The sequence below is a fragment of the Zophobas morio genome, unplaced genomic scaffold (assembly GCF_036711695.1).
Source record: "Zophobas morio isolate AGI-343-1 ecotype UQ-CSIRO unplaced genomic scaffold, CSIRO_AGI_Zmor_V1 ptg000021l, whole genome shotgun sequence".
Lineage (NCBI taxonomy): Eukaryota > Metazoa > Arthropoda > Insecta > Coleoptera > Tenebrionidae > Zophobas > Zophobas morio.
Genome location: NW_026972126.1, coordinates 8,377,813 through 8,402,375, shown reverse-complemented (window position 1 = coordinate 8,402,375; position 24,563 = coordinate 8,377,813). Strand labels below are relative to the sequence as shown.

Sequence of the window (24,563 nt, the reverse complement as noted above, 5' to 3'; positions counted from 1 at the left end):
ATTTTCTTCCATTATTCTTCGATCTTCTTTTCTACTTTCTTCCATTATTCTTTGATTTTCGCTCAACATTTTCATCATTTTTGTCAGTTGTTCCTCCATGTTGGCTGTTTGCGCTCTTGTGGTAGTCGGCATAAAATTTTCTTCTAGAAACTTCTAGAGCCTTGACAGATGTCAATTCTCGAAGCCAATGTCAGGTGATGAAAGTCTAATTCCGTTATTCCACTCTTACCGCGGGAGAGAATTTTCTCGAAAGTTCACTTTGTTCCGGTCTCCCCTAGTAGCACCAACCAAATTTGAATCCCGATTTATTTCACAATTAATCCCACTCCTGACACCAGTGTTACGATTGACGGACGAATAATAAATCGGGTGTTGGTAAAACTCAAAAATTTATTTCTTCAGGTCGAATTACAACACTATCTATTGCGACGAATATGTACAGAAATTATTCCGGCGCTCTCGACTGTCTTCACTGGATGAATGAATCCATTACCTACGGTCGCCTCTATTTAAACCCATAGTCTCTGATCGAGATCCTTCACGAACATCCATCGCGACTCCGCTTCGAGACTCCCCTGGACGCCGCTTCGAGACGCTCCAGACCTGTCTTTATGCGCCCGCCTCTCGGCCGTCAACAGCGATGATTCACCCATCAGCGCCGTGCGTACGTCCAGAAGGCTCTCGACCGCCATAGGCGTCGTACTGGGGCGGCGTAAGGGTGTATTTCGTAACAATATGTATAGTTTCTACCAACAAAGTTCAAAACATTCTTGGTTGTATCGCTGGAACGTTCCTTCTGATCTTCAGCTCCTCGGTTACTTTAGTCCAACCAATTCGGGATTCAAAATGCATTTTGAGTGGTCAGCGATTTCTTCTATTTTGCTTTAGTAGGGTGGTCAGTCGTGGGTGTAAAAGTGGGTGTTTGGGACTCTAGGTGTTATCGTTCGGCCGCCATCTTGAAAATAATTATGTAATTATTTTTTCAGTTAACTCCGCAACAGTGAGTCTGACAAAAATCTTCAGAGGGAAATTTTTATCTTTAGCTTTTATTAATAATATTTCAGATTAACATTAGTAATGAACAAGTTATGAGTAGAAAAATGAAGAACTAAGGAACGAAAAAATTTAGGACGAAATAGCCAGATTACAAGTCATTTTATACACATATTTTCGTAGATCCTGAAGTAGCTTTTGTTGAAGTTATTCAAATAACTCGCAAAAACGAGAATAATTTCCAAAAATGTTTTCAAAAAAGTGGTAAAACAGGAATCTAATTGGATGAAAAAAAAAAAACCGTTAATTAGCTGTATTTGAAACAATGTCATTCGAAATTAAAAAGCGCCAGTTCTTTATAGATTACGGCTCTCAAGCCATTTTAGCTATGCATCTTCAGATAATTCAGAAAAACTGGAAGCTCATTTACAAAAATTTTCCAAAAAAATGAAAACGCCTTGATTGGAACTTAAAAAGCACCATCTTATAGATGCTTCTTCGTATATTACGAGTCCGAAAATATTTTGAAAACGCCTTGATTGGAACTTAAAAAGCACCATCTTATAGATGCTTCTTCGTATATTACGAATCCGAAAATATTTTTGCTTTCAATCTTCAGATAACTCGGACAAACGGGAAAATAATTCGCAAAAACTATCAAAAAAAAGATTTCAAAGGAACTCTATTCAAATGAAAAAAACAGAGAATTCTCCGCAGATTACGAATCTTAAGTCACTTTTGCTGTAACCTATTCAAACAGCCCAGAAAATGTAACTTGTTAATAATTCTCCGTAAATCAAGCCATTTTTTTCTATAAATCTACAAATAACCCGGAAAAACAAGAAAATATATGACTTTATAGACATGTTTCGTACATTTCGATCCTGAAGTAGTTTTTGCTAAGGCTGTCCAAATAACTCGCAAAAACGAAAATAATTTCCAAAAATTTTCCAAAAAACGTTAAAACGGACTTTATTTCGAATTAAAAAGGGCCATCTTGTAAACAATTCTTTATGGATTACGGCTTTGAAGCCACTGTAGCTATACATCTTCAAATAATTCGAAAAAACTGGACAGTAATTTGAAAACATTTTCCAAAAAAAGTGAAAACGCATCCATTAGAATTTAAAAAGCACCATTTTATAGACCCTTCTTCGTATATTACGAATCTGAAGATATTTTTGTTGCAGATCTTTAAATAACTCGGAAAAACGGGAAAATGAAAAAAGGCTAATACAGAATTGTCCGCAGATTACGAATCTAAAGTAATTTTCACTTCCCGAGCGTAAGCTAAGGAAGTATAGTAATCGAGTCCATCCGCCGAATTGTCACTTTCATATTTGTTGTAATCTGGAAAACAGAATATTTTTCCAAAAATTTTCCAAAAAGTGAAAGCGCCTGTATTAGAATTTAAAGAGCGTCCTCCCTCTTCTAGACGCTTCGTCTTATGTTACGAATCTGAAGATATTAAATAACTCGGAAAAACGGAAAATGATCGCAAAAAGTTTCAAAAAAGATTTCAAACGAACTCTATTCACATGAAAAATATGGCTAATATAGAATTCTTCGCAGATTCAACTTTTCAAGCAACTCCGAGATCAGAATATTTTTTCAAAAATTTTCCAAAAAAAAAATATTAAAATGGAGTCCATTTCAATAGAAAAAAAAAAACATAACCTATCAAGAATTGTCCGTAAATTACGAATATGAAACCAATTTTTTTCTATAATTCTTCAAATAAATGAAAAACAAGACATTTTCAAAAAATTTCAAAAGTTAAAATGGGCTCTATTCGAATAAAAACGTCATTTTATAAACAAGTCTTCGTACATTTTGATCCTGAAATAGTTTTTGCTAAAACTATTTAACTCGTATAACTCGCAAGAACGAGAATAATTTCCAAGAAAGTCCCCAAAAAATGTAAAAGGATGTGTCAATCGAATGAAAAAGTGCCCCATTGAAAATTTTCTGTAAATTACGAATATATGGATTAGAAGCAATTTTTACTTATAAATGTTTAAATAAAAAGACAAAATAATTTCCAAAAATTATCCACAAAACGTTACCGCAGGCCTTATTGGAAATTAAAAAGCGTCATCTTCTAGACAATTCTTTGCAGAATATGGCTCTGAAGCCACCTTAGGTATATATTTTCAAATAATTCGGAAAAACAGGAATGTAATTTCCAAAAACATTAAAAAAAGTGAAACCGCCTCTATTGGAATTTAAAAGGCATCATCTTATACGTGCCTCTTCGTATATTACGAATATGGAGACATTTTTACTACAGTACAAATCTTCAAATAACTCGGAGAAAATAAATAATAAATAAATAATAATAAAAGCGGGAAAATATTTCGCAAAAAGTTACAAAAAAGATTTCAATGGAGCTTTATTCAAACAAAAAATTTCTAATAGAAAATTCTCCGTAAACTTTATGAATTAAGTAATTTTTGCTGTATCTGTTCAAGCAAATCGGGAAATATATATATTTTTTCAATGTTCCCAAAAAATGAACTCATCAAGAATTCTCCGTAAATTATGAATATGAACCCAATCAATTGTTACTATAATTCTGCAAATAACCCGGAAACAGGAGAATATTTTTCACATATAAAAAACAGCTCATAGAGTATTTTTTAATAAATTACGATTATGTAAGCATTTTTCCATATCTTCCAATAACCTGGACAACAGAGCAATATTTTTCAGTTCCATTTACTATGTACAGTTTTGACGTCATTACATTATTCATGGGGATGATTAGAAAAATTTTGGTTAGCGTTTTATCATCTACATGACATTCCTAATATAAATACAAAATTTGACGACAAACGGCCCAGTACTTTCAGAGATTATCTGTGTAATAAAAATCTGGGACGGCAGACAGACGGATAAACGGACAGACGGACAAACAGACCGACAGACAGACCGACAGACAGACGGACAGACAGACGGACAGACAGCCAGACGCAAACGGGAGACCTATCTGTTCGTAATGTAGGCATTATGAAAAGTCGAGAAAACGTAAAAGTAGAGAGTCGGTCGACAGACTCGTTTACAATACTTCCTTCGTTTACGCTCGGGAAGTAAAAACGCGAATTTCTAAAAATTTTCCAAAAATAAGTTAAAACGGGATCTAGTCAAATGAACAAATACTAGCTAATAGAAAATTCTTCGTTGATTACGAATATTAAATGATATTTACTCGTAAGAGTTCAATTAACTCGAAAAAACGAGAGAATAATTCCCAAAAAATTTGCAAAAAAGTTTAAAGCGGGCTCTATTCGAAATTAAGTCATTTTGTAAATAATTCGTTGGATATTACGTCATTAGAATTTAAAAATCACCATCTTATAGACTCTGCTTCGTATATTGCGAATCTGAAAACATTCTTCAAAAAACTTGGAAAAACAAAAAATTCATTTGCAAAAAGTTTAAAAATTTCAAACAAATTCTATTCAAATGAGGAAAAATAGGTTATAGCTAAAAATGCAAGATACGATTTTATACCCTAAATAAATCTGTTCTTGCACGCCTGATTCATAGAGCTTTAGAAAGAAGGTCAGACATGTAAATTATCATTACCATAATCCTAACATAAGGGATTCCAGTAAACACTTTGGAATAAGAAGGTCAACGTTCGCTATCTTCCTGACTCTACTATACTTTGTTTAATGGTTGGTCAAGGCTGTAACATGTTGAATCTTAAAAGGAAATTTCAAAAATATGTTAATTCTATGATGAAATTATTAAAAACCTTTCTATAGAATCCACCTCTTCTTCATTTGGAAACTTAAAATTCTTAAGAGAATTCTAGAAGTCTCAAAATATTAATCCAAATAAATTTGTTTTGTACAAACTCTGATTTTACACTGCGTTTTATACCTCAGGCCGATTCTTCTACAACACCCAAAAAATGAAATGCTGCCTACCCAAAATGCACGATCTCATCCCGCATTGTCTTTACTATATCATCATCAACATAAACTGTACAAACTTTCAGAAAATTCTCCCTATGTTACTCAACGTTCCCTGCAGTAGCTTACAAATACTGTTCCCTCTTGAAATTACCGAACTCGAGTACAACAGCAATAGAACAGCAACGAACAAAAGTTTTAGTGTCTGAAATGGCTCTAGTCGCCAAATAGCACACTTGCATTGTAACGAATATCATGTAAATTTGCATAAACACTTTAGAGATTACTTGCGCACTGCTTTAACCGTTCAGCGTTTTAATAAGGACCGTCGAATCTGCTCCCCCGAACTCCTCATAGCTACGCCAATGTCTGGAGAGGACACGCGTCTCGACATCTGGCAACAGGCCAAATGCACCAAGATACTGCCAAGTCCGAGAACGTTCAAGGTCGCACATTATACACTTGGCTTGCGTCTGGGGGGTTGGGGAGGATCCCCCTTTTATAACCCGGCATTTATTTTTCCTCTTCGCGTGCCAGCGCCTGCTAGTCTGATGAGTTTTTTCCGTGTTTGGTTTTCAATCAATCATCGGACTCGACAGACCCGAGGACTTCCTCGATGTCTGCTCATGCACGAGTCGCTGGAACGTGCAGGTGAAATAGGAATCTGTTAGTGTTGGTGAGGTCGGGTTGTTGTAACCGGTATGCAACGGTCGTCGACTTCGCCACGACCAAACAAACAAAAACGACACCTCAACACGACCATTGTCCGATTTGGAGGCTGTGTTCCATCAGTCTTTTCGCTCGCAATTGCGACGGTCGGGTTCACGTGGATCTTTCCAAAGGAAATCGGCGGGACTGACTTAATCCATCAGGACGCACTATTTTCGTTTACGAAGCATCAGTGCTTTCTGCCACAACGATACGCAAGGATCATTTTTCTAAATCTTTGAAGACGAATTACTCTTAAAGAGTATACTTTAGGAAGCAATGGGTTCGTACTACAGTCATGCAATTTTACAAGTCATTGTTACAATTGACTTAAGTCTTACAAAAAATGTTTACCGTACAAATAATACACAAAGGGTTATGGTGATTTAGTGATCCTCAAATTTAAACACGACTACACGATAATTAAATGACCCCCAGCTTCCAAGTACTAAAATGTAGTTTGCAATGAAATGCATTTTTCAGTATCATGTTTCTATCCTTTACTAACAAGAATTCGCTAAATCTCCGTAGTTCCGCTGTGGTTACTTGTATGTTGGCTTGTCGCCTTCAGGCAAAAAACTGATTTATCGACAGTACATTGCCAAAAGATTTAAAGCAATTGTAACAATACTAGATATACAATGTTGTGAGCCTAGGAAAGTAATACGTAAGAAAAACTTAAACAAGGAGGAAAAATGGAAAGAAGGTATATTTCAATAAAAGAATAAGAGAGTAGTTAAAATATACAAAAAACCAACAACAAAAACAATAATCAAAACTAAAGAGATACCAATTTACATATAAAAATGACAAGATAATGAGAATGCAATTACCGCAGCAATGCTTGTGGATGATGGTGATTCGGACCAAAGGGAAGGCACATGAGTGTGTTAAAGTGATTTCATATGCGCACAACAAATTAGAACTCTTTCACAGTGGTTTTAAAGCATCCAACACCATACATTCACAATGGAAGGAACTAGACAGGGTGTTTTGAAAGGTATGCAAAAATCTGGTAAATTCGGCCATCTTAGAAAGCCATTGATCCCTAGCAACTGGTCTAATAGTAATAAATTGCAAGTAAAAAGTCAAAATTTATTTTTTGACTGTTAAGTGTTTCGGACGAGAGATTCGCAAAGAAAACCGAAGTATTGAGTATTGTACACGGTGCATTATCATGTGTCACTGTGCGGCGAATTAGTGATTGTTACAGATCATATCAGGATTATCTCTAATGTCTATCGCAATTTCCACAATGCGATTTTTTAGCTGCTTAACTGTATTCAATGGGGCCTGATACACTAACTACTTCATGTACCCCTACAAAAAGAATTCGCACGGATTAAGGTCGGGGGACCGAGGAGGCCATAAAACTGGCCTATTTCTGCCTATCCATCGTCCTGGGAAGTTCTCGTTAAATCACGCACGCGCTTCACGGGCATAATAAGGAGGAGCCCATCGTGCAGATACCACATTATCACGTCGAGTATCTAACGGTACATCCTCTAAAAAAAGTTGAATTCATTGCAGCGTTCCAACCATATCTACCCAAACATTGACGGTGAAGAGATCCAGAAAGTACGTACGTTCAATAGCGTAGGGTTTCTCGTCTGACCTAGCATGAGTGTTGGGTTTTCTCGTTTTTTCGAAACAACCGTGCACAGAACGTAACCCTTTTTGCAAACTCGTCAGATTTTACGAGTGGAAGCTTTACTATACAGACGTCGAGCTTCTGCCATACATTAAAACAATGCCGGTCTTTTCGGCATTTGAATAATCTTGGAATTGTTTTGCGAATTTTATTTTAAAAACGAAATAACTTTTATTAAGGTAATTTCTCATTTCTTTTTTCACATGCCTTTCAAAAACACCTGTATACTCCGTTTATCGAACAGATGGAGTTCGTGATGTTTACCTGATTTTTTAGAACCCTAATGTTATTAGCTGACGGAGCGCTTCAAATTATACTTGCGCTTTCCGCTCAGGTCAACTGGAGCTTCCACTCTTACTTGTATCTCGTGTCGTCGTGCTTGTTTTCAGTTTCCTTTCGTTTCCGTATGTTTTGTTCAATCGTTTATTGGATATTTTCTGTAAATCAGTCTTTTTAAAGACTCGGCTTTGGAAGGGAAAATGAAGTTGAATCTCTAATTATAAATTTGGGGCAATGAAAACCCGATTCAAAATTTAGTTTCTCAGATAGTGATCGATATTTTTTTAATTTCTATTAAGTTTTGATATATACTTATATTTAGTTCTAGACGCGGAAACAGAAATTTTGGGCATCGTTGAAGAAGAACCAGGCATCAGCATAAGATTATCTTAGTGTGTAGGAGGTTCGCCATTTATTGTGTGGCGAACATTACATGAACGACTTTATTCTTACTACGTCCAACGAGTTGCTTGAGAGGAATAGGGCTGACCTACGTTTTGTAGCAAACATTTTTTCTACCGATGAATATCACCCTATCCAAAAAAATGCATTTCGCAGGAGCGGCGGAATAGTTGGGACTGATTTGGTTCATTTTACCTCCCCGTTTAACAACAGTAGCTTATTTTTACCGTTTGCCAAATATGTTAGATGACATCCGTCGAGATATGTGGTATCTCCAAGATTGGGCACCTGCTCACAATGCTCCACAAGTGCGGCGCTGGTTCAGTCAACATTTTCCAAGACAATGGATAGGAAAGAATGGACCAGTATTATGGCCACCTCGCTCTCCTGACCTTAACCCATGCGATTTTTTCTTGTGAGGACATTTACATTGAACACAGTTGAAGAGCTTATAAATCTGATTGAGAATGCTGCAGCGGAGATTAGGGGAAATCCCGACGTGATAGCCCGATTGCAGACGTCATTAATTCGGCGTGCTGAGGCATGTCACGTCAATGGAGACCGTCAGTTTAAACAATTGATTAATTCGTTAATCTTATTTTTATGCTGTTTTCGTGTTGTATATATTTTTCAATTGGGCTTCATCATTTCCATATTTTTCGAATGCGTATTTGTACATTTCTGGCAAAATAAGTTTTGTAATTCATTAGAGAAAACAAAAGGGTATCTTATTTTTTATTATTGATACAGTTGAATTAACAAAAACACAGTTCAATACTTCACTATGTAGAGTAACCAAATCAAAAGGGAGAATTCTAAGTAAACATGTAGATTCTGAGCTGATACAGAATTTTCTTTAGATTTCTGTATGTATGCTGTTACTTGGATTCCAATGTGTCCCAAAAGGATATTCCATTCTCATCTTCCAAATATTGACAAGATTTACAACCTAAATTTCAATCGTTTAATGGGTTGTTGGTTCTATATGTATTGAATAATACTCTAAATTTCATTATTTGCGGTGTGTCTATATCAGCGAATAAGTGCAAAACTTAAAAATTTTGCGACTCATCAATTTTCGTTATCCTAAGAATCGCAATATTAGTCTTAGTATTCTACTAAAGTGCCCCGTTCATCCACGCAGTTTTTTTTTTTTTTTTTTGATAATCTGCACTGTGATTTTTGTGATTACTGTTTATGGCTTTTTGTTGCTAGGATTTACTAAAATAAACTGATTGTACATATTTAACCTCCAAGTAGCGTCTAAAAAGGTTAGATAAGGGCCAATTTCCCTCTTATAATTTTGGTAATAGCTTTTTCAGACTTGTTCCACTTACCGAAGAACTGTCAATTTTTTTGTACATACCTTTCCATAACACGCTGTATAATTCGGTTTGAATATTGTGAATACTGTGCAATAATAATAACTTTTCTATTAAAATGGCTTGAAATAATTTACATTAGACTAATGGTTGCTTTATGCTATTCAGATTTTTACCCTTAAATACTTCAGAATCTGATGGGAAGAAGTGATAAAGATACATGAAAAATTGTTTTCCTTGTCCGCTCCTTAAGAGAAACAGAAAAAAAGTATATAAGATGCATTTATAAACAGCGTAAAGCGTTCGTGATTACTCCATCTATTCGGTGATTGACAAATGCAAGTGGTAACAGGAAGTATTTTAATAGAACTCTCCATTTTGGAATAGTGCAGAAAAGAAAAAAATCAGGAAAAATTTATTATCAACATTATAAACAATGGTAAGATGAAAAGAGGGCAAAGTAAAGATTACGATACCTGGGCAAATAAGTTCTTTATGATGATGTTATAGTAAGACCCACAAGAAACAAAAAACTGTAATCTATATCCTTCACATTAGAAGGGAGTTAAAAAAAATAAAATTTGCAAACGAACAGAAAGTCCGAAAAAAGTAATGTAAATCGCAAAAAAAGGAGAAATGTAAATATAATAATTCATGAAAATCAACATAATAAAAATAATGTTTTCATTTTGATTGACACAAAATTGAATTAACTTTGCTATTTAGTTAACAATAATAATTAATAAGCAAGAAAAACCGCTGCAAATTTGAACTGTAGCAAAATTACATTTACACTGAATGCAAAAAATTGACTTCTTTAAACGTTAGAGCAAATTTCATTGTTTTCGCATCATTTTATTTAATTTAATCGTGTTGATATACTTGATGAATAGTGCAAACAAGTCGGGAGATAGTGAATATTTAAAATGTGAATAGAAAGGAACAAAATAAATCAAAACTATTAATATAAAAGGGAGATCAAGCATTAGACAAGCATAAGAGAATTTCTACCCCATCACCCTTGTATGTACAAAAATTCTAATATTATTCTTTGAATAAAAGACGAACAGTTACTAAGTAATAAATTAAAGAGTAAAATGTAAGTCAAAGGAATAAGAAGATATAATGGAAAAAATGGCACAGGAAACGAGTTTGAAATCCAATAAATATTCGAAATCCTAGAAAAAACAGCTTGGCTGAAAATGAGTTTTGGTGAAACAAATATGGTAACCTTAGAAGCAAATACTAGAAGAGAATAGGAAAGCCCTGGGACCTTGGAGCCGACAGGGAAACTAATTCGCTACGAAAAGAGGTGAAAAAGTGTGTGGTAAGAATCGCAAGAACGAACTAAAGTTTAGACCTCACGTCAGAAGGGCCACGATTATACACATACTTCAGTCTTTTATTGCTTTAGTCAGGTCTGCTAAATGTCGTTTGGAAGAGGAAATGTTGCAGGATCGGTTTGCCAACCCTGATTGATGCGATGCTCACCCGAAAGAATCGCCATCCATTACGGACAAAGGAAATGAAGACTTGACTTTATCACTGCGACGTCCTGCTCACCATAATCCACAGTCCACCAGAATTGCGTCTGTTCATTAAAAAATTACTGGATGTAACACGATAAAAGGCCCACTCGAAATATTTAATAAACACTCGAATTTTAAGTAACATGCGCTATTTAGATAACAACTACACTAATGAAAGCTATCTAATTGTCGCTGATAAGGTTATCGGTGTGTTTTCAAGGTTTACAAGGCCACCGGTTAATCATCGCTCGCATGTCACATTCAAACTTCGCGCCCTTGTCAACTGCCCAAATTACCGGTAAAACAGTTCGACTTATTACCAAGCCATCACGTCACAATATCTTAATTGATTCAAATACCGAGTCACGTTTGTTTAAATAATCATGATGTTTTGACGACACACTCCACAACATAACCTCAAAAAAGTTCCCGGAAGTGTTTATCGGAGATTCACACCGGAAACTGGAACACTGTTGACGTATCACAGAAGCAAGGGTGTAAGGAAAACGATCAGTGCGAATCATTCGTGTTTAAACACATTAAAACGTGTGCCTTTTAAGCACAAGCGCGCACGCGTCTTCGGTAAAAGATTATTTTTGGTCTTTTGACAGGCTGTCAAAAAAATTAAAACAAACGAACGACGGGCAAGATCACAGTAAACCTTGTCACGTTCGGTCGTTTACGATAATTATGTTATCATCTGTGATGGGTCAAAGGGTTAATTAAATTTTGCTGGGTCGGAGGCTATAAATTAATCTGGTGACTTGAGAGCGCCGCTGATTTATCTGTGATCAGAGATTGTGACGCCATCTTCGCGCCGAAGGGCAAACCACTGAAAGAAATTTATACAGCGATTTTAGCGTATATTAACGTGATACATATTTAATATTCTCACAATTGCTTCACCCCTAAAGTATATTACTTTTTCTTGTTAGTTAGCTCATCTATCCATAATTACAATCATTGTGATTTAATGTATGGATGCAGGAAACTGCATTAACGATATGCATTGTTGGTCACAGATCTTCAAAGTTAAAAATCATCACATACATTTTTGACATTTTATGAAACATTACGTAATAATAAGCATTATTTATTGCTTCTAATAAGTGATTAGCGAACGAAGGTGATTATTATGTTACATCAAGCTGTCACGTAGAGAGATGAACAACTTCATCAATGAATAATGTTGTATTAATGTAAGCACAAAAAAGTTGCTTATAATAAATCTCATTAAAAAAAATAGGAAAATAACTTTTTTTTTAAGAAACATTTATTGATTATATGAAGGTTAAAAATTGTTTACGCAAGGTGTGAAGTTTTTGAAGTGAAGCACCGAAAATGACCTTTTCTTAGTGCATGGGGCAATATTTTTTCTATAACAGCTAGGTACAAAACTAAAAAAGAAATGGATAAAACTAAGCAAAGTGGGAAAACCAAAATGCTCAGTTTTAATACACTCAATACGCTGCGTTTGTGGCATTGAACAATCACTGCGTTACGGACCAATAAAAACTTTTTAAATTAACTGCATCTGGCATGCTATTTCTGTTTGACGCTTAAACGTCTGCTTGAATGAAAATGGAAGGAATATCGATTTCATTTTTTTTGTAGATGAGTAGAACTATTTTAGAAACAGTAAATGAAGCTGCTTACAAATTTTTGTCAGATGAGCGGTGTTAACAGAACTGATTACAAGTAGATTACGCGCTTAGAATAAGACGAATATTTACAAATGCTGATTTATTTTTTAAAGATTACAATGAAACCTTACGAAGCCAAAAATTATACACATTGAAGAATATCTGAAGTTTTACAGAAATTTGGTAGTCATTCGTCACCCAACTGCAAAAGATTCCCAGGGAACAAATCCGTTTTATAATTTGCTTGAAGTAGTAGGCACTTTTCTCACGCTCGAAAATCCTAAATCATACACTAGACATGGTTTTCGAAGATCGGCTGCAATTCCATGTCGGGCCGAGATTTTTTGACGCGGCCCGAGTGTTTTGGAATGGGATCAGCGTTATCAAAAACAGGTCTGCTACATCTATCACAAGTTAGAATTCAGAAAATTTCATTCATGAATCAGAATAAAAAGTTACTCTAACAAAAACCTCAAAACAGCTCGAGGAAATGAAATTTGCGTAGTCTATGTTTAATAACCTATCATTTTACGGCTACTAATAAGTATAAACAATAATTAAACCTATTAATTGGCAACAATAATATACATATTATGTATTTATTAAAATGAAGAAAAGCCATTCCGACTGTTAAATATGACTAAGCCTTAGGCAAATAGCTATACAGGACGAAACTGACAACAATATTGAATATTATATACCTAAATTTAGACTAAAATAGTTTTTTATAGTGGTTGAAATTAACTAGGTATAGAATCGCATTTGAAGAGACACTATTGAAAAAAAAATCGAAAACGTAAATTTTTTGAAGGTATTTAGATATTACATTTTCTTCAAAAAATTATGAATATATGTGAACTCGCTTAAAAAATAAAAGTGAGCTGTACTTGGAATTAAAGTATTGTAACGTTCTTAAACAGACGTTATTTTCTTATTTTATGGATTACTCATTGTATAATTCATTTCCTGTACAGATAAAAAAATGTAATCAATAAAAAAGTCCTCAAGTTGGAGCGAGACGAAAACACTTTGTCTTTCTCATCGTCTACTACTCACCATGGAACTAAACGACAATTAAAAATCCTCCACCTACTAGAAAACAATTTTTGTTGATCGTATGTTAGCTTTAAAAAGTCAGTCCTGGCAGAAAAATACAGAGTGATTTCGAAATATATGCAATAATTTTAACTACAGCATTACGTAACGTAGCTAGCAGTGTAGTGTGGAAATAGAGAAAAAACAAATATAAAATCCAATAGGGCAAAACCCGCATGAACCACCCTCGATACGAAGTCACTGATCCATCTTGTAAACAGAGTTGGAAAAACGTTCCAATAAAATCGGCGTAAACACTTTCAGGTTCAATTAAAATAAAACCGACTTTTTGCTGCTTATCATTCGTTCATTCGTGCATTCATTCATCGTTAAAGGTCAGTGCGAAAGTTTTTTGGTAATGCTTCAAGATGATCGACTTTTGATTCTGACGGATGTTGGGTCCTTGCCACAACGATTTTACATTGTTTATTAGAACAAAATTAAGAGCTACTACTTTTTTACAAGAAATGTTGAAAATGTTGTCCTTGACTAGCAATACAGGCTTCCACAACCTAACTGTTTCATCCAACCAATACACATTTATCGAAAACCGTCTCTTGAAATCGTACTTGTTGACGAGCATGTGGATTTTCATCGGGCCAAATGTGAGTGTTGTGGCTGTTGAAAACAGCATTGCGAGTGTATCCTGCTTCATGCGTAAACAAAATGCACTTTAAAAAGTTAGGGCGTTCACGACACTGCGGTAACAACCATTTGCAGTAAACTACACAACGTGGACAATCAGCGGACTCCAAAGCTTGCACTTTTTGAACATGGTGTGGATGCGGCCTTGTTATTTTAATATACGATGCACTACAAGCTGTGAAATTCCAACTTCAGCTGCAAATCGGCGAGTGCTGATGTGGGGCTCTTCTTCGTCGGGTTCCAAAATTTGTTCTTCAGCTTACAGTATTCTTTCTGTCCTATGACGGCCACGATTGTGAGTTTGAGGTTGAAGGTACCATGATCTCGGAGATGCTGTACCATTGATGCAGATGTTCGCGCACACCATAAAGGAGTACCGTATCGACACACCATAAACCAACTCCCGCATGACTGGCCATTTTCTTGTTTTTAGTAGTTTCTTAACAGTCCCTTTTTTGGTTCTTAATACGAGTCATTCTGTGCCATTGATTGAAAGAAGTAGGTTAAGAAAGACTACCAGCGGCGTGTATAACAATTTAGATTTAATTTCAAATATTTTTCTTTTCGACACAGCTACCATTTAGGACCATGAATTTTACACAGTAGCATAATCGTATTGTGAGCTATTCCCTATTTTTTTGCATATATTTCGCAATCACCGTGTATAACTTGTCTATATCCTAAATTTATTTTATAATAGGTGCTCGTTTAATTCCTTTGGTAATTAAGTATAATAATTTCTAAATATTTTCCAAAAATATGTGTGGTTCATCGTGCCCGATATTTTGACCAGTAAAAAACATACTTCAGAAATTACAAACCTTTTAATTAATCAGTTTCAAATTCACATATCAAGAAAAAAAGATTCTGTTTTTTAGACACACTTATAATTCTAAACAAAAAACAATTAATGAAATTAAACTAGGCACATTTAAAAAATAAAAAAAAAATCAATAACCAGGCACTCATCCACGGTTAAGGCGCTAGAGAGATTGGCAGAAGCTTACCTTTTAGTTTGCTAGTTCTAAGGAATTTCTACGACAACAGAGGTAATTTTTAAAAGGATTTCGAGGCCACTTGTTGTTTTGTTGCGTTAGTGTTTGTAGACAGAGAGCAATTCTTTAAACAAAAATAAATTGCATTCGATTCCATTGTCCCACAACGAGTATAATTATAATTAGTGTAAGATCAGTTAATTAGCGTTTTTTTAATTTGAGATTTTGTGAAATTTGACAATTCGTCAACACGTGTTGTTTTTGCTTTATTGTAAACTCACAGTTCATGCAAGATTTTTAACTGTTCATGGTTCTAATATATTTTAACTATAATAGCATAAATGATCATATAAATCATGTGGCAGGAAATTCAGTTACTTAGGGTTATCCCATTTTAGTAACGATCAGGGGCGGCTCATGACTTGAAAAATTGATGAGGCAAAGCACAAAACGCTCTAAAATATAAATAAATCAAGATTACTTAAATATTTTCTATTTAGTCAAATAAACAAATTTGTAAACTCATTTAACTGTCCACAAAGAACCAACGTGAAGGTGTAAGGAGGTCTTGCAAGGAAAGGATGAGAATGGCAGGACAAAAGGAAAGGGAAGCGTGGTCAGAAAAAACTAATATAACTTCTAACAAAAAACAAAATTAAAATAAACTTTAAAGAAAACATATCGAAAAAGATGAAATACAACATAAAATAAAGCTAATTTGATTTATAACAAAAAACAAAATGAAAAAAATATAAAATATAAATACGGATTTATTTAAAAAAAATTTTATGGATCAATTAACGATTTACTCAAATCAGGAACCGGCGGTTTTAATTCCTTAACTACATACAATTTATCATCATACGTGAAAGTAGAAAAAACAGAACTGCCATTGTCATTTAACGTTAGTAGAGAAAAATTCCGATTTACTCGTAATCTTAAATAACGATTACCCAAATCAAATTATGACAAGCCACGCAAACGTAGGCACTTTTAAGACAAAATTCTGTTACCGAAATTTTGAATCAATTTATACACACACAGATTTGTGGCAAAACAATCAACGGCCTAATTTTGAATACTCCTGCGAATGCAGACTGCATTGTAATCGCACGTTCCCCGCGGGCAAATATTATAGTTTTCCATCTCTTTTGCAAGCACGGAAATGAGGCTAGCCTCAATTTTGTCTTTTTTCAACTCATACCGCTTATGAGTGTATTGCAGGTTGCTTGCCTATTAACGACATGATTTCTATATATGCTCTAGAGGCAAGCTTCGAGTCTGTCTCATTCGCGTCACAAAATACATGTTGTGCCGAGTGTTTAAGCGCGCTGTTTAATTAAGGGAGCAACGAGTACCTACCGAGATAAAAATAAGAATATAATTTTCTATATTTATTTTTAAAATTTTAGAAAAAAGACACAAATTATTGGCCGAAATGTGTCCGTATAAAATAATAAAAATCCTAATAAGGCGTAAAATTCATTGGTGAGGCATTGCCTCACCTGCCTCATAGGACAAGCCGCCCCTGGTAACGATCTATATCTAACATTATACTCCTCATAACGTCTCACTTGAGGTTTAAACTAGTTCATTTATAGCATTTAAGCTAAAAACTTAAACATAGATCCGTCTTGACAGAAAGAACCTTGAAAATTATCATCTGTTTTGATATTTTCTTACAGATTTGTTAATTTCTTATAGCTTGAATTTGAACATTTATTTTCGAATTATTATTAGTAATAACAGTGAGTTATACTTTACCTTGAAAACTGGCTACATTGCGTGCGCAAATACAGAAACATTAAGTCCTGAATATATCCAGACAGCAATGAATACTCCCGGTATTGGTAAGCTACATAACCCCCAATAATCGTACCTGTGATATTGATTAAATATTTGATAGATAATTATCTTCATAATTATGAATAATAAACTACGAGTAATGTGTCAGTTACGGGACCTTTATTAGTACAGTTTAAGACATTCGCATATTTTTAGGTGTATCGCAAAAAATCTAATCACAACATCTTTCATCACAACAGTTGCGACATTTTTTAATAATTTTGTTTATTATTATCCATAGTGATATTATCCCTAGCTTAACGAGAAATTTCTGTGACGTTTACGTGTTTTAATATGTTTACCATCGTAACTGAGTCACAACCTGTTGTTGTGCCACCCTGAGTCATAGACTATAGTCAATTTCGTCTATGGTCATTCAAAAACTAAAAAAATATCAAACCAACTGAACATACACAAGTTCCAGATGCTGTGATGCGAATGTGTGGTATAGCCAAAAATCACGAAACACCCTGTAGTTTCGTTGCCCGTGCATTCGCAAATTATTACTGTTAACTCAACAGCATTACGATTATTACTAGCATTAAGATCATCTCCTTGAATTTAACTGCTCTGTTTTCGTGCGACGTTCGAGAACATCAGGTAATTTGGATTCTCCTAGAACAATAGACCAATTATTCTCACTTATTTTACGTAATTACGCTTAATATTATTTACGCTTTCTAAGAACAGTCTTAATTGTTTTGCGATAAACGTGCTAATATTAAACGCTGACTGACTGTGAAGAATCAAATTTGCACGTAATCAGTAATCACTGTTAACGTAAAAAGAGTCATGTTTTATTTAAGTTTACTGCGACTGAGAAAACGATTATGTACTTTTCAGAATTCTAACAGAACTAAGAAATACTGTTTGTATATAATTTATAGAATGTGTATTGTGTATATGGAGGAGGTCTTCTCAGGGCAACAACTGCTTGCCTTTTTGATTTAATCTGTATGTAATCAGTTTCGAAAAGAAATATTCACAAATTCAACAAGAATAATAAGCGCGGCGATTACCAATCAGTAGCAAGCAGATTTGACAAGGATAATAGCAGATGTGGACAGAGAAAATATTGTTTGAGGAATTTTGGCATCAAGATTTAATGTCTAAAATTTCTTGCTAACCGTTGACACATTATCAAAGTTGAACTTGGATGGAATATGGGTTAGAAATAACTATCGAATTTTCTACTGAACTATTTTTGAGGGAAAGTTTACTGCATAAAAGGAAGAAAAGTTGTGTTTGCTAATATTAAATAATTATGCAAATTATGATATAGTTAGATTTACTATGTCATTTTTTTGTATATTAACTTTAATTTATTGTGGCTTTATAATATTCATTCATATGTAAATAATCATATCTAAACGATAAAGCATATCAAATGTAGAACTCTGGAATGTGTAAATTATTACTATTATTAGCTATTCGCGATCTTTCTAGATAAGAGTCGGCTATGGAAATTTGACAGTTTTTTTTAGGTTAAAAACGGCTTTAAAAATAGGGTTAGGAATTCAATAATTCAAAGTGACAAATGTAGAAGCTGCGTTGCCAAAGTTAGATTTCCTTTATTAGATGGTACGATAAACTTGGCTGTTAATGAATTTTTATCCTTTACTAATTTATTTTATGTTTTATTACTCTGCTTAAGATCATAGGTACAATTTATTGCTAATAGACATAGGTACAAGATATTCAAAGCCCGTCAGCATCAATAGGTAAACAAATAAGTCGAATTTTTCGAGTTAGTGATTTGAAAACTTGCTTCTTCCAATAATTGTATTTAATGTCTTCACCATAAATCTGCAACCTTAAACATATCCATTACGTATGAATTTGATTCGGTAATATATATAACTTCCAATTATGTTCTTCTCTTTAGCATATTTTTTTGAACTTGTTGCAAGGGTAATAATAAGTACGTTAAAATTTTAAAACGAAGAAGAGTAACTTTACTGGGTGAGCTTAATCTTTCAGTACAATTACTTTGAAAATCAGCACAGTTATTAAATATTAATATAATAAAAAGATTAATAAGGAAGTATTTACCTGTAAACCTAACATACCTTTGACAAGCTCACTATTATCTTTCACCATTATGTCACTGAAAGAATATAAATAAATGTCTAGGTCACCGTCATCATCTGATTCTGATTCAGATTCTCCTAATCAAATAATAAAAGGAGGAGTAACCATACATCTCTAGTCTTTGACTTTTTTTCTTAGTACTTATTTTAAAACTAAAACTAGAATGAAATATTGAAGAGCGGCCGCTTAGTGACAATTGACTCGAAATATTAACATGGTTGAACATAAATTAATCAAATATTCCAATTGATGAACTTACTAAAAAATAAAGAAATCAAGAGAATATGAACTAATTATCATTTTTTTAAGTTATTATAATTAAAGTAAAGTAGTCCAAGAGCTATAAGGTTATATGGCCATCATCAAATTATCCCATTGTGTCGAAGCTAAGTTGTTTACAATAGAAAAGGTTTTACGGTCGTAAATAATATGTCCACTGCAGTTCGAGCGGCTGTTGTCGTTTCTTTCAGGGGCGGCTTTCACTAAATTTCTAAATCCACTGCTCCGTTAATCGGGTTTCAAATGAAGGGCTTAATAACCACACAAAGGAGGTATTTATTTGAAGGTCAATTACTTTTATTATGGTCATATAACCTTATAGCTCTTGGACTACTTTATAATATGTATGCTCTATTTCGAATTTCGAAATAATAAATAAAACTGTACAAAATGTCAGTTATTTATAAATTCGAAGTAATTCAAGTGATTGTTCATACGGTAAAAATAATATTAAAATTATTTCGATAAATTAACAGGAAGTGAATTTGGAGTTCAGATTTTTCTGGTACATTGCAATTTTTTAAGTCTTTTTCAATGAATTGCAGTTTGAAATGACTCTGTATAATTTTTGTGTATTCAAAATTAACAGAAAACAAGAAATTGTGGAGAAATACCATAGAAGAAAAAATGTAATGAAATAAATATCTTGTTTTTATACCGATAATCATAAAATGTTCGTCTAATGAGTTCAACTTTTTAACCAAAAACTGTCGAGTCTATTACTGCACACAAATTTAAATGAGTTTAAAAAATAAAACCTGTAGGATAAAAATAATAGAAAGCATTCATTTATTGCAATAACTGAAATGATTATGATCAATGACCTGAATTAAATAGCTTTATACTAATTTAGAAAATTACAAAAATCTTTATTATCGTACAACAGTTATGACTACAAGTTCTTTTGTTCGGCATTTTCATTATAGAAACCGGAAGCGGATTGCTACGTCCTATCTGAATTTTAGCAAGGCATCCCTACAATAAAATGATTGTTTGACAAGATGTTGTAAAGATATAAAAATTGCGAGAACTGATATGTTTCTGTTTTGGTCCTCGTGTGATACATTATACACAAGGTAAAGACTGCCCGCACATCTTGATATTTTAGGGGTACCTGTGTCGGACAAGGAAAGAAGCAAAAACATACCGTTTCTACTATACTGTATGTACTGAAGTAAAAGTAAAAGTATTGTCGGTACTCAGCAGCGGGAGCTATGAGGGTTCTCCACCTCCTCTTTGCGGCTTTCTATAATCTCATAAATACTTAGGTATACAGAATAAAGTAGACTTAAATTCCCTGGTTTGAAAGTTTTGAATTCGAAACGTGAACTTTAGCAGATAATGTAAGTACACTAGAGTGATTAAAAAAAATCTGAATGCATTTATTTTGGATAGATTTTAGATTGGAAGTAGTATTTTTTATTAACAGATCAATTTGATCCAGTCAGCAATCGAAAAAAGTGAGGAATATTGGGAATTTGAAAATGGTACAAGACGAAATCTCTGAATGAAATGTATAAAAATTAATACAGCGTTTGTGTCTGTTCAAATGATGAAACATGTTCCCAATTATTTTATTGTTTGGTATACTCTTTTTCAACTTTCATTTTCTTCTTCATTGGGTTCATATTAATTAATAATTTATTAGATTACACATTAGTTCTTTTCCATATGTCTGACATTACTTCGCAGAACCATAAAAAATGGTCTAAGTTTATTTAGAGTCCTTAGCTTACGTCTAAATTTGACATACAGATAATATATGTATGATTTTAAGTAAAAAAGAAATGTTTCAAATTGCCAGCAAAAAAACTGCAATTTTATGTAATTTGCGATGTACATTACCAAATTAGGGGCCTACTCTACTTATGAACAAATTTAGAGAATTTATTTTAGAAGGTATTGTCTTCCCAGTTTAAAGTGGTTTTCATGACAAGATAATAAACATTATCACCTCATTATTACTGATTTGCGCGAAATAAAATCACCTTTTACTCGTAGTTACACGGTTTATTTAATAACGCACAAATAATATAAAATGCCGGTCTCTCGGGTCGGCACGTCTTTACCCTCACGATACTTCTCGACGACTCTCCGAGAGCATGAAATAATAAAATTAGGTAAACTACCCTAAAACGGGTGGGAGTAGGGTGGACAAATTGGCTACGCCCAAACCCCTGTTCAGGTAAACTGAACATAGTCCCCCCGTTGAAGTACTAACTTCAAGGATGACCTACTTATTAAGATAAATAATACATAATAATAAAGAAACAAAAATGCCTAATTAAATGAATACATGTCAACTAAGATCATATAACAGGAATTAAATTGAAATTAACAAGAGTCCAATAATAAAATGAGATATATATACACATCTATAGCCCAATTGCGCATTAAATTGGTAACGGGCTTAATTTCCGCACTGATCTTTGCACTATCCCGTTTCTGGTTCGCACTGACACAGTCCTTATTTTACCATCACGACCGGGATGTATGATTTCAACTCGACCGAGACACCAACACAACGGGGGCACGTTATCCTCGTGCACGATGACGATGTCGCCCACATCAAGTTCGGCAAGTGACGTAAGTGCAGTACCGATCAAAAAATGGCCAGGGGTAAGTGCGGATAGATCGTCGGGATTTGAGGATAATGGGAGTTATAGGTTGAGAGTTAAGACACGCCTCGATCAATGTCAAATAGGTATACATTCCTTCATATGTGAACAATGACTGCCCTATAACTCGTTATAATGATATTTAATGGTCTTAATACCTGCTTCCCAAATTCCACCAACGTGTGTTGAACGAGGTGGGATAAAATGCATCAGATTTAATAACACCGAAATGTATGACTCGTAATTCGCGATTGGCTCCCTTAACATTTAATGCGTTATCGTAGTAAATATTTGAAGGTTTCTCTCTTCGAGACATAAATTTTTTGAAGGCTCCAATAAAGGCTGACGAATTACAGTCGGTGACTAATTTTAGGTGAATTGCCTTGGTGGCAAAACAAACAAACAAACAAATATAAGACTTTTTTCCACGACCCCTCCCTTCTCGGATTAGAATTGGGCCGGCGTAATCGACCCCACAATTAAGAAATGGTCGTACTAGATTTACTCTACCTTCGAGTAAATTTCCCATTATTTCTTCGTAGGGAATCGGTTTCGAACGTCTGGAAAGTACACATTCGTGGAGAATTTTTCTAATTATGTCACGTCTGCCGATAGGCCAATATATTTCTCTAATAACTGCTAAAGTCGCTTGCGGACCAGCATGTAACTGACGCAAGTGTGTCTGCTGTACAATTAATTTTATAATATGGTACAAAAATCGTAAAGAAAAGGCTACTACCTTAATTAATTTTGAAAATGATGAGTACCTTAATAATAAATCTGATGGTGATTGACCTTTATTGTGTACTACTGCCTTTGAATAGACGGCCTGACGTCGTTCTTCAATTTCGAAAATAATATTTGTTAGTACCTTAAGATCATCAGAATGTGTGACATTTTCACGTAATAAAATTGGATATAAAAACGAGTGGATTTTTGGACCAACTAATAACTCGTCATTTAAGCTTTTATGATTAGATGATCTAAATGATGCGTTAAACACAATACGTAATTGTGTTGTGGTACTTTCTTTAAGAACACCGTGGTGTGGTAAATAATTACGTGGATTATCAATTTCGTTTTCAGGAACTTGTACCGCATGACCTTGTTGTAAATACTTTGTAATTACTGCCGAAAAGGATAACTTAAAATTCTCATCCTTTCGGAATTTACATTCTAAAGATTTAAAACGTTTTATGGCACCATCCCGAGATGTACCTAAGTTTGGGTTTTCCGCCTTGAACGGAAGTGGTACCGAATACCTTCCCATTTCTAAGCGTTTATGACCCTCCATAAATTTCTTTACGCACAGGATTTCGTCGGCCGATTGAGGTTTTGCGGAAGTTTTAAATTTATTTAATTGCCAAAACTTTCCAACCATCTGTTCTAGGACGGGTTGGACATAATAAGAAGAACCCTGTTTTACAACCCCCGGATTATCTCCATGAGCATTAACCACTACCCAACCGAATTTAGTTTCCTGTAGAATAAAATCCTTATTCAAACATCTCCGATTAGGCTGTAAAATTTCGAAGAAGGCTTGAGCACCTAACAATAAATCTATCGTCCCTTTGACATGAAATGCAGGATCTGGTGATTTGTTGTGGTGTGGAAATTCTAAATTAGCGATTGAAAATGACCTGGATGGTAAAAATTCCGAGATTTGTGGCAAAATAACACATGAAAGGTTTAAATCATAATGTCGGTAATTAGAATTAATTTTAATACTTGCTAATTGTGAGGCACTAGTATTACAACGGTTGACACCAGCGATTGACAAAACGTTCGGTTGTGATTTAAGATTTAATAATTTTCGCTCTGAAATAAAATTTAATTCGGAGCCACTATCTAACAGTGGCCGCACTTGATGTTTATTTCCAAATTTACCATAAATTTGTACTTGGGCTGTTGGAAGTACTTTACTAAAATAAACTTGTTGAGAATTTGCCTTAAGAACAATGGATTGATCTGATTCGACTTGATTATTTTCACTGCTCGTACTTGGTATTTCGTTTGGCTCGGGATTGTCTACATGCAACAACGTATTGTGATGTCCTTTACAAATTTTACAGACATACGATGATTTACATTCCGTAACTTTATGACTGTTCTGAAAACAATTAGAACATAGTTTTTTGGACCTCACGATCCTTAACCTATCTGTTACCATTAGGTTAATGAATTTTGCGCAACAAAATAAATTATGAGGATCGGAACAATATGGGCACGTTACCGATCTTTTTGAATTGGTATTTAAATTTGTTTTCTTGTTTTTATTTGTTGATTTTGCTGCTACTCTAAATGTTAATTCTGACAGTTTTACATTAACAGCGCTATTTTGAACGATAGGAATATCATATTTTTTTGCAGATTTGGCTGAATATTTGGCTTCCAATGCTTCTAATTCGCACACAACGATATAAAATTCCTTGTCAAAAGTGATACGCTGATCTGCCGTAGATGTTTGTTTTAAAATAATTTCCAGTTCCTCAATTTGACTTTGAATGTCGAAAAATTCGTCATAAATTGACCTGGTTATAGTCAAACA

At 34.2% G+C, this 24,563-nt stretch overlaps 1 protein-coding gene across 5 annotated transcripts in view; it reads right to left on the bottom strand.

The window, feature by feature from the left end:
• The window catches only part of Pde11 (Phosphodiesterase 11), a 271,340-nt gene that overhangs the window by 203,644 nt on the left and 43,133 nt on the right, over positions 1-24,563 (bottom strand). The window contains exon 1 of one of the 5 annotated variants that reach the window (XM_064061524.1): positions 10,767-11,379. The exons of the other annotated variants lie outside the window; for them this stretch is intronic. Within the exon in view, the coding sequence (XP_063917594.1) occupies positions 10,767-10,782 (16 nt within the window). The 5' untranslated portion in view covers positions 10,783-11,379. Of the gene's footprint in view, positions 1-10,766; positions 11,380-24,563 lie in introns of those variants that run through there. 5 annotated transcript variants of the gene reach the window in all.